This window comes from Nycticebus coucang, chromosome 1 (assembly GCF_027406575.1).
Source record: "Nycticebus coucang isolate mNycCou1 chromosome 1, mNycCou1.pri, whole genome shotgun sequence".
In the NCBI taxonomy this organism is placed as follows: domain Eukaryota; kingdom Metazoa; phylum Chordata; class Mammalia; order Primates; family Lorisidae; genus Nycticebus; species Nycticebus coucang.
Genome location: NC_069780.1, coordinates 54,011,069 through 54,031,859, shown reverse-complemented (window position 1 = coordinate 54,031,859; position 20,791 = coordinate 54,011,069). Strand labels below are relative to the sequence as shown.

At 35.5% G+C, this 20,791-nt stretch overlaps 1 protein-coding gene across 1 annotated transcript in view; it reads right to left on the bottom strand.

Annotated features, from left to right (window-relative positions):
• INTU (inturned planar cell polarity protein) overlaps positions 1–20,791 on the bottom strand; it is a 104,540-nt gene that overhangs the window by 24,488 nt on the left and 59,261 nt on the right. The window contains exons 8-9 of the mRNA XM_053577691.1: positions 16,047–16,236; positions 2,294–2,347 (exon numbers count right to left, since the gene is read on the bottom strand). Coding sequence (XP_053433666.1) covers positions 2,294–2,347; positions 16,047–16,236 — 244 coding nt within the window. The remainder of the gene's footprint in view (positions 1–2,293; positions 2,348–16,046; positions 16,237–20,791) is intronic.

Below are 20,791 nucleotides of genomic sequence, written 5' to 3'. Positions count from 1 at the left end.
TGCCAAAGAAGATGAAATACTTGGGAGTTTATCTAACAAAGGACATGAAAGATCTATATAAAGAGAACTATGAAACTCTAAGAAAAGAGATAGCTGAGAATGTTATTAACAAATGGAAAAATATACCATGCTCATGGTTGGGAAGAATCAACAATGTTCAAATGGCCATAGTACCCAAAGCAATATATAATTTCAACACATACTACCCAAAGCAATATATAATTTCAATGCAATCCCCATTAAAGCTCCACTGTCATACTTTAAAGATCTTGAAAAAAACAATACTTCGTTTTATATGGAATCAGAAAAAAATCTCGAATAGCCAAGACATTACTCAGAAATAAAAACAAAGCAGGAGGAATCATGCTACCAGACCTCAGACTATACTACAAATCGATAGTAATCAAAACAGCATGGTTCTGGCACAAAAACAGTACTCACCCTTATTATGAAACTAATGTAGGACCTCCACATGAAAGCTATAACCCAGTTACAACCTAAGAATAGGGAGAAGGGGGAAAGGGAGTGGAGGGAGGGGGGAGGTAGGTGGAGGGAGGCGGATTAATGGGATTACACCTGCGGTGCATCTTACAAGGGTATATGTGAATCCTAGTAAATGTGGAATGTAAAGGTCTTAGCAAAATAACTAAGAAAATGCCACGAAAGCTATGTTAACTAGTGTGATGAAAATGTGTCAAACCGTCTATGATCCAAGTGTATGGTGCCCCATGATCATACTAATGTACACAGCTATGATTTAATAAAAAAAAAAATAGCCAAAAACCCCATATATCAATGGGCAAGAGATATGAGTAGAACCTTCTCTAAGGACTCGGCCCCTGTAGCACAGTGGTTATAGCACCAGCCACATACACCCAAGCTGGGTGGTTCGAACCCAACCTGGACCTGCCGAACAACAATGACAACTATAACCAAAAAAATAGCCAGGTGTTGTGGCAGGCACCTGTAGTCCCAGCTACTCGGGAGGTTGAGATAATATCACTTAAGCTCAAGAGTTTGAGGTTGCTGTGAGCTGTGATGCCACAGCACTCTACTGAGGGTGACATAGTGAGACTCTGTCTCAAAAAAAGAACCTCTTAGGAAGACACACAACAAATATATGAAAAAATGCTCATTGTCCCTAATCATAGAAGAAATGCAAATCAGAACCACCCTGAGATATCACCTAACCCCAGTAAGAACAGCCCATATTGCAAAGTCTGCTGGTGGGATTGCAAACTAATACAACCTTTTCGGAAGAACATATGGGGAACCCTCAAAGAACTCAAATTAGACATTCCATTTGATCCTGCAATCCATTACTGGGCATCTACCCAGAGTGAAAAAAAATCATTTTACCATAAGGATATCTGTACTAGACTATTTATTGTAGCTCAATTTACAATTTACAATTACCCAAATGTGAAAAGATTAAAAACCATACTGATACTTCCAATTTAAATTCAGACCTACATGGTTTCTTATTTAATCAACATTACATCTATATTTTCTTTCTTTGGTAAGCCTAATTCTCAATGATGTAATTGTAGTTAATCATTTCTTAATCCTGTAATATCCATTGGGTAACAAATATTTCAACTAAGTAGAAAATCTTAAGGGAAGCAAGATAGATTTTGTCAGTTTTGCAACTGACACAGGCCATGTTGCATGTTTCAAGATTATCATACATCCACTTGGTAAATATTTTGTTCTTGTTACTCATCTATTTTGCCCTTAGCTCCTTTTCCTTTTAAATTTCAGAATTTTAGGGGGTGCAAATGTTTTGTTTACATACGTTGTTTTTGTACATATTGAGTCAAAGTTGTGTGTCCTTCACCCAAATAGTGTGCATGATACCCAATAGGTTTGAATTTACCCATTCCCCCATCCCGCCTTCCCCAGCTTGATTTTCATTGAGATTTACTTCTCTGTGTACATTGAAGTGATGATACATCAGTTGTAATTTGGTATTGAGTAGATATGTTTGTTTTTCAATTCTTGTGATGTTTCACTTAGAAGAATGGTTTCCAGTTTCATCCATGTTGTCACAAAAGATACTAGATCATCAATATTTTTTATGGCTGAGTAGCATACGACAGTATGCATACACCATATTATATTAATCCACTCATTTATTGGTGGGCACTTGGGTTGTTTTCACATGTTTGCAATTGTGAACTATGCTGCTATAAACATTTGAGCTATTGGTAAATATTTAGAATAATTGAGTGACATACAAAATAAGGCTCAAAATATACATTGAGCCTTTCCTAAAATCCATCCCTTCTCTTACCAGTTCTGCAAAATCTGCAGCCTCCAAGTCACTTAATGTTGTGTCTAATTCCACCTATGTAAAAAACAAAAAACAAAAAAACATAAACATTTGGCTCATTAGTTATGATTTTAGTAATGGACATTTAAAAAGTGCCTAATGATTACTTGAAAAATTGAGTATCTTTCTTCTTTGTATTACTTAAGAAATATCTCAAAATGGAACATTTTGCTTTCAAGTTTTATAATTACAAACATTTATTTTTTTAACATGTAGGTATATTTCTTTTTTTTTAACATGTAGGTATATTTCAACTAAATCTTAATTATTGCAAAATAGTCTTCACCCTGTATTCAATGAAAAACAATTTATGAAGGAATAAAAGGTGCTTTCCAGTTTTAAGTTGGAAATTAACTTAACCCATTACATCAACCCATTAGATTTCTTAGAGGAAAATGACTATCAATCTTGATGTAGTTCACCTACTCTGAGCTGTTCTCATTTTTCCATTTTCTATATATTTCTCAACAGTTGGAGTTTTAGAAAATACCAACATTCTTCCCTGTTTCTCTCCTAGACACAATGTTTTATACAAAAGGGTTGTCAACCTTTATTCCTAGATTAAAACATGAAGGCAAGTGTTCCCCTGGAATCTGGCACAGTTAAACTACCCCACAGAGTTATTAGAAGAAAATCTCTTACTTAGGATTTGGCTTTTGTTTCTAGGGAAATTGCCTGAACTCTTTCATGTATTACCTTTGTTCTACCCTGAAACATTCAAAATTTAAAAACAGAGCACTGTAATCTGCAACTTAATATGTAATGCATATCTATAAACTGAAAACTATTGGCAATTGAAGTTTATAGCACTATTCATGAATAAGAATCTTCTTTTTCTCTTTCTTACAGGCCAAGACACTCTCCGCAGGACTGTTGCACACATAAGCTGTCTTACTGAGATAACAAAAGCTTTTGAAACATTAGTCATGCCTTTCAATGCTTTTCACACAGTATGACTTATTACTCACTTGTGACCTACATTTTTGTGCACCTAGCAAATATTTCACGTTCCATTGTTTGTGGCTATAGTCTTGTGAAAAACTATAGGATAATGAAAATTACCAGTGTGATTTTTGATCTCAGAAACTGTTTAATGAATTTCTGTTCCTGCTAACTGAACTCTACTAACATACAATATTACTATAACTGTTTCCTCATATTCCTTAAGAGAAACTGTAAAATATCTTTTCTCTTAATTATTCCAGGGTGTCCTAGGAGGAGGAGAACATCTAACAAACAAAATAAGGAAATTCTCAAACACCTCCAGAAAAAACTGAAGTCAGACTTCATCATGTACTAAACTCTGAACAAATACATTATTTCCAAGTTAAAAATAATTATATCCATTTAAAATTTGCCAGCCACAATTTACCTTACGCACAGATGTTTTTAATTAGATGTCTTAAGGCATTAAATTCCTTAATATTTTCTATCAAGAAATATAAAGTCAGTAAGTCCTATTTTTAATACAGTAAGAAATCTCAAAGAGAAAGTATGTTTAAATTCTTTCAGGCTGCTGGCAAAACAAAAACTGGGGATTTTTGGTTTCTGGTTCCATGTGTAAAAAATTTCAAGTCATTACTCTGTCCTACCAAATAAAAAGCTAAACAGACTAAAAAAATTAATAACTCAAATCAAGACAGACAAACAGATAAATACAGGAAATCTTACCAGAAAAGAAACTCCTGAGCAGAGATGGGACAGAAAAAGTGAGCTGTAACTGATGAATTAATTGCTGGAGGCTCTATGTGGACAGTCTGAGAGTTAAAATCCAGGAAGACTCAGTCTTCAGGGACCCCAACACTTTTGTGAATTTTACCACCAGCAGCTCAACTAAATTGTCAGAGTAAATATTAGGAAAAAATCTCCTCATGCTTCTGGCAGGCGGGGAGGGAAAAGGAACCATGTTGAAATATGTCAGAGACCTCTATTTTTCTCAACAAGACCTGCCCTCAGCACAAACTTGTTAACTATAACTTTACCTGCTGGGGTAATAATATTAGACCATAACTGACGTTGGGGAAGGAAAACTCCAGTTAGTAATAGCCTTCTATGTGGGGGAAGAAAAACACTCTAACCTTTCATATGGGAAAAGAGAAATACCTTTAAAAAATAGGCAAAAAACTGGAACAGACATTTCTCAAAAGAAGACAAAGGGCCCAACAGGTATATGAAAAAATGTTCAACCTCACTAATCATCTGGGAAATGCAAATGAAAATCACAATGAGATATAGCTTAATACCCGTTAAGATAATAATTAATACCAAAATGACAAAGATAACAAGTTTTGGTAAGGATGTGGAACTCTCAAACACTGCTGGTGGGAATGTAAATTAGTACAACCACTATGGAAAGCTGTATGCCAGTTCCTCAAATATTAAAAATACAACTACTATGTTATCTAGCAATCCCACTCCTGGGTATATATCCAAAGGATCTAAAATCAATATATCAAAAAGAATTTGCACTCCCAGTTTATTGCAGCACTATTCCCAACAGCCAAGATATGAAATCAAAGTAAGTGCCCAACAACAGATGAGTGGATAAAGAAAATGTAGTATGTACACACAATGGAATACTACAAGCAATAAAAAAGAATGAAATCCTGTTAGTTGTGACAACATGGATGAACTTAGAAACATTATTTTAAGTGAAATAAGCCAGTCACATAAAGATAAACACTACATGAACTCACTCATATATGGAATCCATACATGTTCGGATCTCAAAGGAGAGAGTAGAATGATGGTTACCAAAGGCTTGGGTAGTTACAGGAGAGGGTAGATGGGGAGATGTTGGTCAAAAGTTAAACAATCTCAGATAAGAGGAGTAAAAAATTAAAAAAAAAATTGTTCAGAATAGCAGCGAGGAGAGAAATGGGGAGTAACTACAAATGGTTGTGGAATTTCTTTTTTGGATGACGAAAATGTTCTAAAAATGATAGTGATGATGGTTGTATAAGTCTGTGAACATACTAAAAATCATTGGATTGTACATTTTAAGTGGGTGAATTCTATGATATGTGAATTATATCTCAATAAAGCTGTTAAGAAACTAAGTATAGAGTATAAATGTCTTAACACAATAATTAAGAAAGTGCAGTGAAGGCTATGTTAACCAGCTGGATAAAAGTATTTCAAATTGTATATAAAACCAGCATATTGTTCCCTGTAAATGCATTAATGTACACAGCTATGATTTAATTAAAAAGAAAAAAAAAGAAAAGAACTTGCCCAGGCTCATATAACTAGTAACTGTTCAAGATAGAATTTAAAAATATACTATCTGAATATAACATTAAGTATACTTATTAAAAAGTACAAAGAAAGCTCTAAAATCAATAATCTAAGTTTTTATCTTAGGAAGTTAGAAAAAGAAGACCACATTAAATCTAAACGAAGAAGAAAAAAGACAAAAATTAAACCTGAAGTCAATGACATTGAAAAAAAACCATAGAGAAAAATCAATAAAACCAAGAGCTGGTTCTTTAAAAGGATCAATAAAATTGATAATCCTCTAGAGCAAGGATAACTAAGAAGAGAGAGGACACAATTATGAGAAATTAAAGAGTCTTCTCTAATATAGATTTCACTGATGTTAAAAGGATAAGAAAAGAATATTATGAGCACTTCTATGATCACAAGATGATAATCTAGATAGAATGGACCAATTCCTTGAAAGACACAATCTGCCAATATTCACACCAGAAGAAACATTCCAAATAGGCCTATGTTTATTAAAAAGATTGACTCAATAAGAGGAGGAGTATATGGTACTCCTCCTGGGTGAAGGGCTCAACTACAGCTTGGATTTTACCTAACAAATGCAAACAATGTAACCTCATCATTTGTATCCATATATTAACCTGAAATTTAAAAAAAGAAAAAAAGAAAGAAAAGGAAATTGAATCAATAGTCAATGAACTTCCATAAGCAGAACACCGTAACCCCCCCCAAAAAATCAGACACAGATGGGCTAACTGGTAAATTCTACCTAACATTTAAGGAAGAAATAATATCAATTCTCTAGAATCTCTTTCAGAAGATTGAAGCAAATGGAATACTAACTCATTTTGTGAGGCCAGCATTACCCTAATACCAAAATCAGACAGAGACATTACAAGAAAAACCAAACTACAATGGCCATAAAGGTGAAAATCCTCAATAAAATACTAGCAAATGGAATCCGACATTGTATAAAAAGAATTATATACCACAACCAAGTCAGATTTATCCCAGGTATGCAATGCTGATTTGACATTCAAAGACCAATCTGTATAATCCATCACATCAACAGGCTAAAAAACAAAAGTCATATGATCATATCAATAGATACAGAAAAAGTATCTAACAAAATCCAATGCCGACTCATTATAAAACCTCTGAGTATACTAGGAATGAAGGAGAACCTCTCCATCTTGATAAAGAATAGCTACAAAACACCTGCAGCTAATATCACCCTTAATGGTGAGAAACTAGACACTCCCTTGCTAAGATCAGCAACAAAGTAAGGTTGTACCCTAACACCATTCAAAAATCATACTAGAAGATCTACCTAATGCAATAAGATAAGAAAATGAAATATAAGGTATACAGAATGGAAGAAATAAAATATTGTCTTTGTTCATATGATTATTTATATAGAAAATTGAAAAGAATTAATAAAAAGTATCTTGGAACTAATAAGTAATTACAGCAAGATTACAGGACACAAGGTTAATATGCAAAAGTCAACTGCTTTCCTAATGACAGCAACTAAGAAATGGAATTTGAAATTAAACACAAAGGAAGAGAAGAGAGAGGAGAGGAGGGAGAGGAGCAGGGTCTCAGTGTGGGACACATCTTGTATCCTCTATGAATCCCCAACAATAAAAAAAAATTAAATACATACTATTTATATTATCACCCTCCAAATAAAATATTTTATTTAACAAAGTAGGTACAAGATCTATCTGAGTAAAATTGCAATACTCTGATAAACAAGATGAAAGGAGAACTACATAAATAAAGAGATATTCCATGTTCATGGAAAGATTCAATATTTTCTTTCTTTTTTTTTTTTTTTGTAGAGACAGAGTCTCACTGTACTGCCCTTGGTAGAGTGCCGTGGCGTCACACGGGCTCACAGCAACCTCTTAACTCCTGGGCTTACGCGATTCTCTTGCCTCAGCCTCCCGAGCAGCTGGGACTACAGGCGCCCGCCACAACGCCCGGCTATTTTTTGGTTGCAGTTTGGCTGGGGCTGGGGCTGGGTTTGAACCCACCACCCTCGGCATATGGGGCTGGCGCCCTACTCACTGAGCCACAGGCGCCGCCCAAGATTCAATATTTTCAAGATGACAGTTCCCAATTTGATCTACAGATTCAGTGCAATTCCAACTAAAACTAGTAAGTTATTATAAAGTTTATATGAAGAGGCAAAGAACCCACAATAGCCAACACAATATTGAATGAGAAGAACAAAGTTTGAGGACTTATTATTTTTTTTTTTATTGTTGGGGATTCATTGAGGGTACAATAAGCCAGTTACACTGATTGCAATTGTTAGGTAAAGTCCCTCTTGCAATCATGTCTTGCCCCCATAAAGTGTGACACACACTAAGGCCCCACCCTCCTCCCTCCATCCCTCTTTCTGCTTCCCCCCCCATAACCTTAATTGTCATTAATTGTCCTCATATCAAGATTGAGTACGTAGGATTCATGCTTCTCCATTTTTGTGATGCTTTACTAAGAATAATGTCTTCCACATCCATCCAGGTTAATACGAAAGATGTAAAGTCTCCATTTTTTTTAATGGCTGAATAGTATTCCATGGTATACATATACCACAGCTTGTTAATCCATTCCTGGGTTGGTGGGCATCTAGGCTGTTTCCACATTTTGGCAACGGTAAATTGAGCTGCAATAAACAGTCTAGTACAAGTGTCCTTATGATAAAAGGATTTTTTTCCTTCTGGGTAGATGCCCAGTAATGGGATTGCAGGATCGAATGGGAGGTCTAGGTTGAGTGCTTTGAGGTTTCTCCATACTTCCTTCCAGAAAGGTTGTACTAGTTTGCAGTCCCACCAGCAGTGTAAAAGTGTTCCCTTCTCTCCACATCCACGCCAGCATCTGCAGTTTTGAGATTTTGTGATGTGGGCCATTCTCACTGGGGTTAGATGATATCTCAGGGTTGTTTTGATTTGCATTTCTCTAATATATAGAGATGATGAACATTTTTTCATGTGTTTGTTAGCCATTCGTCTGTCGTCTTTAGAGAAAGTTCTATTCATGTCTCTTGCCCCTTGATATAAGGGATTGTTGGCTTTTTTCATGTGGATTAATTTGAGTTCTCTATAGATCCTGGTTATCAAGCTTTTGTCTGACTGAAAATATGCAAATATCCTTTCCCATTGTGTAGGTTGTCTCTTTGCTTTGGTTATTGTGTCCTTAGCTGTACAGAAGCTTTTCAGTTTAATGAAGTCCCATTTGTTTATTTTTGTTGTTGTAGTTTGAGGACTTATTATAAAGCTTGTTCAAGACCCATCACATAGCTACAGTAATTAAGAGAATGTGATATTGGCTAAGAAATTGACAAATAAGTTAATGGAACAGAATAGAGAGCCCACAAATGGACCCATATAAAAATACTCAACTGACTTTTTTTAAAAATTCTTTTTCTTTGTTTAGAGACAGGGTCTCATTCTGTTCAGAAATGAGCTAGTAACCCGGGAAAAGGAAAGACATGACAGAATTATAGGACTTCATGAAGCATTCACACATATGAGTTATAGGTATCCCAGAAGAGGAAAAACGCCCCAGAGGAATGGAAGTCCTACGAGAAGATATCATAAATGAAAATTTCCCAAATATCACCAGATTCTGACACACTCCTTTCAAAGGGATAGTGGACCCCGGGTTGTCTCAACTCAAATAGAGCTTCCCCAATATACATTGCCATGAACATTCCCAAAGTCAAGACAAGAGAGAAGATTCTGCAGGCTGCCAGGAGTAAGCGCCAATTGACCTATAGGGGCAAATCCATCAGGGTGACTGTGGACTTCTCAAATGAAACTTTTCAAACCAGAAGACAATGGCTTGAATACCTTCAATATACTTAAACAAAACAATTTTCAGCACAGAATTCTATATCTTGCTAAGCTAAGCTTTAAAACTGATGGAGAAATAAAATCATTTACTAACATGCAAACATTGAGGAAGTTTGCCACAATAAGACCAGCTCTACAGGAAATACTTAAAACTATTCTACACACTGACCATCACGATGGACCAAAAGCAAAGTAAACACCAAGAAACAAAAGGAAAACACCTAGCTTCAATAATGATACAAAAAATAAAACTAAGCAATGTGGCTCGGCACCTGTAGTTCAGTGGCTAGGGCGTCAGCCACACAACACTGGAGCTGGCAGGTTTGAATACAGCCTGGACCTGCCAAACAACAATGACAACTACAACCAAAAGTAGCCAGGCATTGTGGCAGGTGCAGCTACTTGGGAGGCCAAGGCAAGAGAATCGCTTGGGCCCAAGAGTTTGAGGTTTCTGTGAGCTGTGATGCCACAGCACTCTACTGAGAGTGACATAGTGAGACTCTGTCTCAAACAAACAAAAAACACAAAAAACAAAAAACTAAGCAACAGACTTTCAGAAAATAAGATAAACAGAACTCTACCACACATCAATTATCTTAATAAAAATTAATGGCTTGACTTCCCCACCCAAGAGGTAGAGTCTAGCTGTTTGGATAAGAAAAAGCAGAAGCCATCCATATGCTGTCTCTAGGAAACAGACCTAGCCTTGAAGGACAAAGTAAAATTTAGGGTAAAGGAAGACAATTTTTCAGGCAAATGGAAATCAAAAGAAAAGAGGGGTTGCAATCTTATTCTCAGACACAAGTAGATTTAAAGCAACTAAAATAAAAAAAAAAAAGATGGACACTTCATAATGGTCAAGGGAACAATACAACAAGAGGACATTTCAATTTTAAATATTTATTCACCCAACTTAAATGCTCCCAGATTCTTGAAACAGACCTCAATTAGTCTGAGCAATATGATATCCTATAACACCATAATAACAGGGGACTTTAAATACTCCTCTTACAGAGCTGGACAGATCCTCTAAACAAACTATACAAAGATACAGGGGACTTAAATGTGACCCTAGAACAACAGTGCTTGATAGACATATATATAGAACACTTCATCCCAAAGCTAAAGAACATATGTGCTTCTCATCAGCCCATGGAACATTTTCCAAAATAGATCATATCCTGGGACAAAAATCAAATCTCAACAAAATCAAAAGAATTGAAATTTTAGCTTGTGCCTTCTCAGACCACAAGGCAATAAAGGTGGAACTCAACTCCAAAAAAAATTGTCATCCTCACACGAAGGCATGGAAATTAAATAACCTTATGTTGAATGACAGTTAAGTCAAGGAAGAGATAAAAAAGGAAATCATTAACTTGCTTGAGCATAACAATAATGAAGACAAATGCTACCAAAACCTGTGGGACACTACATAAGCAGTTCAAAGAGGGAAATTTATCACATTAGATGCCTCCATCTGAAAAACACAAAGAGAGCACATCAATAACCAATGAATCATCTTTTAAAGTAATGGAAAAGGAAGAGCAATCCAATCCCAAACCTAGCAGAAGAAAAGAAATAACCAAAATTAAATCAGAAATAAATGAAATTGACAATAAAAGAAAATTCAGAAAATTCATGTAACAAAAAGTTGCTTCTTTTAAAAGATAATTAAAATTGATAAAGCATTGGCCAGATTAACCAGAAATAGAAAAGCAAAATCTTTAATAACCTCCATCAGAAATAAAAAAGGGGAAATACCAACTGATACTACAGAGATACAGAGATTATTTCTGACTACTACCAAAAACTTTATGTCTAGAAATTTGATAAGGTGGAGGAGATGGACCAATACTTGGAATCACATCATCTTCCTAGCCTTAACCAGGAAGAAACAGATCTCTTGAACAGACCAATATCAAGCACTGACATTCCAGAAACAATAAAAAAACTTCCAACAAAAAAAAGCCCAGGACCAGATGGCTTCACATCAGAATTCTATCACACCTTCAAAGATGAGCTTGTACGTATACTACAGAACCTATTTCAAAACACTGAGAAGAAAAGAACCTTCCCCAACATGTTCTATGAAGCAAACATCACCTTGATATCAAAACCAGAAAAGGATCCAACCAAAAGAGAACTACAGACCAATTTCACTAATGAATATTGATGCAAAAATACTCAACAAAACCTTAGCTAAACAAAGACCATACAATCCTTTCAATAGATGCAGAAAAAGCATTTGATAAAATTCACGATTCTTTCCTAATTAGAACACTTAAGAAACTTAAGAAAACAGGCATAGATGGAAGGTTTCTTTTTTTTTTTTTTTTTTTTGCAGTTTCTGGCCGGGGCTGGGTTTGAACCTGCCACCTCCGGCATATGGGGCCGGCGTCCTACTTCTTTGAGCCACAGGCACCACTAGAAGGAACATTTCTTAAACTGATTGAAGCTGTCTATGACAAACTCATAGCTAGCATCATTCTGAATGGGGTAAAACTGGAAGTTTTTCCACTTAGAACTGGAACCAGACAAAGATATCCACTATTGCTACTATTATTTAGTATAGTTCTGGAAGTTCTAGCCAATACAATCTGGCAAGAGAAGGATACAAAGGGCATCCAAATGGGGGCAAAAGAGGTCAAACTCTCCCTCTTTGCTGATGATATGATCTTATACTTAGAAAACCCCAGAGACACAATCACAAAATGCCTAGAAGTCATCAGGAAATACAGTAATGTCTCAGGTTATAAAATCAGTGTCCACACATCAGTAGCCTTTGCATATGCCAATAACAGCCAAGTGGAGAAGCAAATCAAGGACACAATTCCCTTCACAGTAGCCTCAAAGAAAACGAAATACTTCAGAATATACCTAACAAAAGAGTTGAAAGATCTTTTTAAAGAGAATTATGAAACCCTAAGAAAAGAAATTTCAGAAGACACTAACAAATGGAAGAACATACTCTGCTCTTGGCTGGGAAGAATCAACATTGTCAAAATGTCTATTCTATCCAAAGCAATCTGCAGATTCAATGTGATCCCCATTAAAAGATCAACATCATATTTTAAAGAACTGGAGAAAAAGGTACTTCATTTTGTATAGAACCAGAATAAAACCCATATAGCTAAGGCTATTCTTAGTAATAAAAACAAAGTTGGTGGTATCATCCTACCAGACTTCAGACTATATTACAAGTCTACAATAATCAAAACAGCATGGTAATGGCACAAAAAATAGAGACATAGATGTACAGAACATAATAGAAAACCAAGAGATGAAACTAATCTCTACTTGCCATCTGATCTTTGATAAACCAAACAAAAGCATACAGTGGGGAAAAGAATTCCTATTTAACAAATGGTGCTGGGAGGACTAGATAACCACATGTAAAAGACTGAAACTTGACCCACACCTTCCATCCCTTCAAAAATTGACTCAAGATGGATAAGAGAATTAAATCTAAAACACAAAACAATAAAAATCTTAGAAGAAAGTGTGGGGAAAACTCTTGATGATGTTGGACTGGGGAAAGATTTTATGACAAGGACTTCAGAGGCCATTGCAACAACAACAAAAATTAACAAATGGGACTTAATTAAGCTGAAAAGCTTCTGTGCAGCTAAGGACACAACAAGTAAAGCAAAAAGAAACTTCAGAATTGGAAACGATATTTGCAGGGTATCACTCTGACAAAAGGCTGATAACTAGAATCTACAGAGAACTCCAATTAATCAACAGAAAAAGAGTAAACAATCCCACGTACTTCTGGGCAAGAACTATGAACAGAACTTTTTCTGATGAAAACAGACAAATGGCTAACAAACATTTGAAAAAATGCTCATTGTCCCTGATCATCAGAGAAATGCAAATCAAAACCACCCTGAGATATCACCTAACACCAATGAGAATGGCCCACATCACAAAGTCTCAAAGCTGCAGATGCTGGTGTAGATGTGGAGAGAAGGGAACACTTTTACACTGCTGGAAGGAAGTACGGAGAATCCTCAAAGAACTCAAATTAGGCCTCTGATTTGATCCCACAATCTCATTACTAGGCATCTACCCAGAAGAAAAAAATCATTTTATCACAAGGACATTTGCGCTGACTGTTCATTGCAACTCAATTTACCATTGCCAAAATGTGGAAACAATCTAAATGCCTACCAACCCAGGACTGGATTAACAAGCTGTGGTATGTAATATTATCCAGCCATTAAAAAAGATGGCGACTTTACATCTTTTGTATTAATCTGGATGTAGGTGGAATTCATTCTTCTTAGTAAAGTATCACAAAAATGGAGAAGCAAGAATCCAATGTACTCAATTCTATTATGAAGGCAGTACATGATCTAATATAAGGGGTGGGGTAGGGGAATGAGGGATAGAGAAGAGGGGAGGAGGGAGAGGGATAGGGGGTCGCAGTGTATGGCACACCTCTTGGGGGGTTCAGACACAATTATAAGAGGGACTTTACCTAACAACCACAATCAGTGTAACCTAATTCTTTGTACCCTCAATGAATCCTGAACAATAAAAAAATTAATATATTGTTTTTCATACTCCTTAACAAGACTACAAAATATAGAAAACATCTACGTCATATACCCATTGTTTCCTGTATTAATTTCACTTGGTCACCAGAACTATAAACTTCTGGAAGATTTTCTGGATTCTGCAAAGCACAGCACAAACCTCAGCAGCTAGCGAAAAGAAGACTGATCTCCAAACGGTTGTTACACTTAAGAATAAAAGCAACCAAAGCTTTGGTGGGATAATCAATACCTATGATTTGAGGCAAACTAAAAATATTTATCCCAGAACTCACACAGCATTTTCTTAGTTTGGTATCTTTTAGGGTAAAATAAAGAAAAGCATATAAGCCTTTAATGAAATTTATGCTAAATTTGTAAAAACGCCAATAAAGAAATATGAATATTAAAAAGTAGCTTTCACATGGAATTTATAAGATCAAAATAGTCTTTATTTTAAAATGTCTTGAACTTCATAGAGGGAGGATAATATTCAACGTTAATATATCTAAATTCTAATGATACTACCCTTAATATCATTAAGTATTCTACTATCATCATACAAAATACTATGTATTTTGAGAGAAGATTCTAAGAGAGGTAGTATAACCCTAGAAATAGCCAGCCAGAATATCAGGCCTGATGACAGGGGGCCTCATGACCACTTTTCTTACCTACAAAAGTGGTCCTGGGTCCAAGGAAAAACACTCCAGAATGGGCATGAGACAGCTTTTGGAGCCAGGATCTTTTTCTTTTAAAGGTAAAGTTCTCTAGTTACTTTCTAACTATGTTGAATATTTATATTTTCTTAAGAAAACACTGGTGAGGTAGAATTACATTAGAACTTCTGTAAGTTGACCACCCAAAGGACTATAACAAACTGGTCAACATATGAAGGTGGTCAACCTAAGGAACTTCCATTGAGAACATATGGTGCATGTCTGGTCTATGAAGATTAGGTCAACTTTAGGAGGTGGTCAAATATGGAGGCTCTACTGCATTTATCTCATACTTTTTTAGTTTTTATATGATTTAAGAAAATGGTAATTATTGACCTGAGATATCAAAAGATGCATTACCAGGCACTTGACAGAGCTAAGGACAAAAATACCAGAAGGTAAAGTTTCCTTTAAACATGCACTAATACCTCAACCCCTTTCATATAATAATTACATAGTAATGCTCGCACAACTACATCTACAATACACCAGACATAACTCTAAGCACTTCAAATGCAGTAACTCATAACTCCTTTATGAAGTAGGTGCCATTATTTCCTCTCAAAGCAATTGATACATCAATTTACATAATTATTAAACTATCAAAAAGGCATTTACTTGATCATTCATTGTAGAGTTTCAAGATAAGTAAGACTAGGAATCAGGTTCCCAATTCTAATTTAATGAATTAGACTATGCCTATTAGGACTATGCCATAATAGGCACAATGGTGCTGGGTTTCATAATGGGCAGGGAAGTGACTATGGCACAGAGCCTCATTTAACGTCGTAGTTAAAAAGATTATGTGGTGATCCAAATTGATTGAAATAGCAAAAATAATCTTGTCAGTCATTTAAAAATGAAGTTGTTCTGGGTATAACAGCTATAATTAAGTCAAATTGATAATACTTAACCATCATGAAGTCTTAGCTTTGGTAAGCTACTTACACAAGCCAAAAGCTAATCACAAATGTTCATATAAAAAGATTTTGCTAGATTAGTGAACTTTTTAGTTTAATTGAGAATATTGTTGTTAGTCAATGATCTCATCCACTTTCAATGTATATAGAAACAATCCAAACTTGAAAACCTTGTGTTATAAAATCAAAGTCACAAAATTGCAAAGATACACTTGAAAAGTATTCTAAGTTTGGACATAGATTAAATTTAAACTAAGATGAGAGAGCTAATTTCTATTTACGAAGGATAATTTGTCTTTCTAAGTTTACCATACTGGATCTCTTTCATCAACCAATTGCCTCTTTAATTCTTACCCATAATCTCTATAATAACAAAAAGCACCAAAAAAAGAAAGTAAAAGATTATAATAAGGTAACTGGTTATGATTCTTATTTTTAACACCTAAGATTACCTTGATTTCTGGTGGAAGTGTGAGCCACCGAACTCCAGGGAGATTGTCTAAAAGTACTGCACTGGAAGCGTCATACTGCTGAGCACTGAGACTGCTGCTGCAATGTAGGTTAGCAGGCTGAAATGCTCTTCGAAAGAACAAGTTAAAAAAATGATCCAAACGAGGAACGTTCTCAACCTGGCAAAAGGCACTGAAGAAATAAGAGCTGTAAGTTAGAACAACATATGGAAATGGTGGTCATTTTCTGTGCATTCCTAAGGAGACTGTATCTTTCCCAACTCTCTATCTCTTCTGCACTCTTCCCTCCTTAATAAGAATCACTGCTATAATGTTACTGATAGAGTATGTTAAGAAATTCATCCTGTCCATGTATGGAGTTGATTGTACTATGGAAGAACCACAGGGCTAACATGAGTGGCATATCTACAATAGAAAGCAATGAAGTACCCCTTTTGTAAAAAATTTAAGTTGCTTTTACCTCTTACTATCTTTCAACCACTTACAATTCCTAATATCTTTCAGGCAACATGGAATAAAAAGGAGATTTTGACCCCTGTAATAGAACAGATATGGCTTTGAATCATATCACTGCTCTTACTAGGTAGCTACCAAAGGCAACCCCCCTAAGCTCTCCCTGAAATTTGGTATCCAACTCTGTAAAAAGGGGGTTAACATAATCCAACTTACTTGCAAAAATACCTAGTAAACAGACGTAAGTTCTTATTATGTTTATTACTCACTGGTACTTAGTAAATATATAAGCATAAGTATATCTTCCTCTCTTCACTACTGAAGGCAAATTATTAAAGAACTAAAAAAAAAAAAAAAAACAAAGACGAGAAAGAGAAAATTAAGTACTTGATTTTAGTCATGTAAAGGTAATACAACATTAACTGCAACACCCATTGGGACAGCTTACTGAATTATACAATAACTGGTACATATACTATTAGCATATCAAAATAATATTCACTGATTCACACAACAAATATTTGAGGTGCCTACTATGTTCCAGGCACTATTCTCATTGCTGGAGGTACAGCAGTAAAAGTATCAAGACAAAAGACAACGAGGTCCTGTGGAGTTCACATTCTAGTGAAGACAAATGGACAAAACAGTAAAAAACATGAGTTCATACAAAGGACAATGTAGGGAACAGGATGATGCATATGGGTGGTGGAGTGGTTGGCTATTTTATTTTATTTTTAATTTCAGGTTAATGTGAGGGTATAAACAACTAGGTGACAATATTTGCATTTGTTAGGTAGTACCCTGCACCCAAAAGGTATGCCATATACCCTTACATTGTGCCCATTAAATGGGAGCACACCGATCCCCTCCTCTCCACCTCCTCCTTCATTTCTCCCTCCCCCCAACTGGAATTGAATTGAGTTTTTCTCTTATGTAGGAGTCTATTAGCCCATCTTCTGGCTTCACATTAGTATTAAGTACAATAGATATTTGCTTTTCAATTCTTGTGAGACTTTAGAATGTATTTCAGTTCCACCCAAGTTAAGATGTAAAGAAAAAGATGTAAAGTCTCCATCTTTTTTATGGCTAAATACTATTCCACTGTAAACATACTCGTTCCTAAGTTGATAGGCATTTAAGTTGTTTCCAAGTCTTGGCAATTGTAAATTGAGCTGCGATAAACAATCAGTGCAAATGTCCTTATGATAAAGTGTTTTTTTTCTTCTGGGTAGATGCCTAGTAACAGGACTGTGGGATCAAATGGGAGGTCTAATTTGAGTTCCTTGAGGATTCTCCATACTTCCTTCCAAAAAGGTTGTATTAGTTTGTAGTCCCACCAGCAGTGTAAAAGTGTTACCTTCCCTCCACATCTATGACAGCGTCTGCAGATTTGAGACTTTGTGACGTGGGCCATTCTCACTGAGGTTAGGTGATATCCCAAGGTGGTTTTGATTTGCATTTCTCTGATGATCAGGGACAATGAGCATTTTTTCAAATGTTTGTTAACCATTTGTCTATCTTCCTCAGAGAAGGTTCTATCCATGTCTCTTGCTCAATGACAAGGTTGGCTATTTTAGATTAAATGGTTGGAAAAAAATCTCTGAGAACGGGACTTGAGTTGATATTCCAATGTCATGAGGATGCAGCAAGAGGAAAAAGCACCCCAGGTATGAGGAGAAGTTATTGCCAGTGTGCAGTATAGTGCACAGGGTTTGAGATCTGAGGTCAGAAAGGTCTCACGTAAATGCATGGGTTGGACATATGTTTTAGAAACAGACTAACTGAATTTGCTGATGAATTGGTGAAGGACAGTGTTATATAATTAGATCACAACATTAATCTGTTAATACATAATCAATTTTTTGTGGCTCCTAGGGAACTAACCAGCTCACAATTTCAAAAAGATAATTAAGTCTTTAGAGATTTTGGTCTTTTCATAATTTTTTTTTACAATGCACCCTTTATATCATTCATAATCAGAAAAACTTTGTTACAAAAATTATTGTAGGGCGGCGCCTGTGGCTCAGTGAGTAGGGCGCCGGCTCCATATGCCGAGGGTGGTGGGTTCAAATCCAGCCCCGGCCAAACTGCAACAAAAAAATAGCCGGGCTGTAGTCCCAGCTGCTCGGGAGGCTGAGGCAAGAGAATCGTGTAAGCCCAAGAGTTAGAGGTTGCTGTGAGCCATGTGACGCCACGGCACTCTACGGAGGGCTGTACAATGAGACTCTGTCTCTACAAAAAAAAAAAAAAAGAGAAGAAAAAAAAGGAAGAAAAAGAAAAAAAATTATTGTAAAATGACTATTAATAACACTTGGATCGATACTGCTTTTTGGTTTTAAGAGCTCAATAGATCTTCACACTTACTATCTTAGTTTACTCTTCAAATTTTCATTTGAATAAGTAGAAACAAGTTAAATTTGCTGCCATCTTGAAGATACTCCCAAATTAATGGAAGCTAAATTTCAAGATGAAATTCATGTCAGAAATCTTTGATAATCTCTGATTTTATGGAAACAGCTTCAGTTAGAGCAAAATATTGCAAAGTTGGCTCCTCTATTATAAATTTAAGGAAGTTGTTTATAATCATATACTTACTCTTCAGTGGCTATTAATTTTCTTATTAGCAGAAGGTAAAAGAACTGTTTTCAGATTCCTAATCCTTTGTAGATCCTTTGGAAAATGCTGATAAATCATTGGGTTTGAGATGGATGTACATACTCAAAGCTCCTTTAAAGGAGAACACTGCAAACCAGATACTTTCCTCAGATGATACAATTACAGAAAATTCCTTTATGATGCACTAAGAACAATGACAACAAAGATACACTGCAGATAAACAGAGAATTGATAACACTATGGTTTGCTAAAAAGTACAAACTGTCTTTGGATTTTAATATTAATATAGTCTTTTTTAAAATTATGTTTCCCTTTTTAAAACTTTGTTTTGGAATATTTATACAGGAGTACAAAATTGCTTTTGTACTGTTTGAGTCAAAGTTGTAAGTGTGCTCATCATCCACATAGCATGTATTATACCCGTTGGGTGTGAATTTACCCATTCCTCCCACATACTTAATTTTTGATGAGTCTTATTTCCTTATGTAAGTATTGATCAATTAGTTCCAATTTAATACTGAATACATGTGGTGTTTGTTTTTCCATTCTTGTGACACTTTACGTGGAAGAATGGTTTCCAATTCATCCAGGCTGTTACAGAAGGTATTAGTTCATCAGAGTCTTTATAGCTGAGTAGTATTTTATGGTATACACAAACCACATTTTATTAATCTACTGATGTATTAATAGGCACTTCGGATTGTTTCTACATCTTTGCAATTGAGAATTGTGCTTCAGATGTCTTTGCTATAAAATGTCTTTTTTTCCATTACAATGTTAAAGAGTAATGGAGACAATGGGCAACCTTGCCTGGTTCCTGATCTAAGTGGAAATGCTTTCAATTTAACTCCATTCAATACAATATTGGCTGTGGGTTTGCCGTAGATGGCCTCTATTAGTTTAAGAAATGTCCCTTCTATACCAATTTTCTTAAGTGTTCTGATCATGAAGGGATGCTGGATATTATCAAATTGAGAGAATCATATGGTCTTTACTTTTTAGTTTGTTTATGTGCTAAATTACATTTATAGAGTTACATATATCGAACCAGCCTGAGAGCCTCGGATAAATCCCACGTGGTCGTGGTGTATACTTTTTTCGATGTGTTGTTGGATTCTGTTTGTTAGGATCTTATTGAGTATTTCTGAATCAATATTCATTAGTGATATTGGTCTATAATTTTATTTTCTTGTTGGGTCTTTCCCTGGTTTAGGGATCAAGGTGATGTTTGCTTCGTAGAATGTGTTGGGTAGTATTCCTTCTTTTTCTATATTTTGGAAGAGGTTTAGTAATATAGGTACTAGTTCTTCTTTAATGGTTTGGTAGAATTCTGACGTAAAGCCATCTGGTCCTGGGCTTTTCTTTTCAGGGAGATTTTGGATAGTTGATGCTATTTCAGCACTTGATATAGGACTGTTCAACATTTCCACTTTGTTCTGGCTAAGTCTTGACGGGTGGCCTACTTCCAAGTATTGGTTGATTTCTTTCAGATTTTCATATTTCTGAGAGTAAAGTTTCTTGTAATATTCATTAAGGATTTTTTGAATTTCTTTTTTTTTTGAGAATCAATTTTATTTGGGGGATTTAGTTCTTTTTTTTTTTTGTAGAGACAGAGTTTCACTTTATTGCCCTGGGTAGACTGCCGTGGCGTCACACAG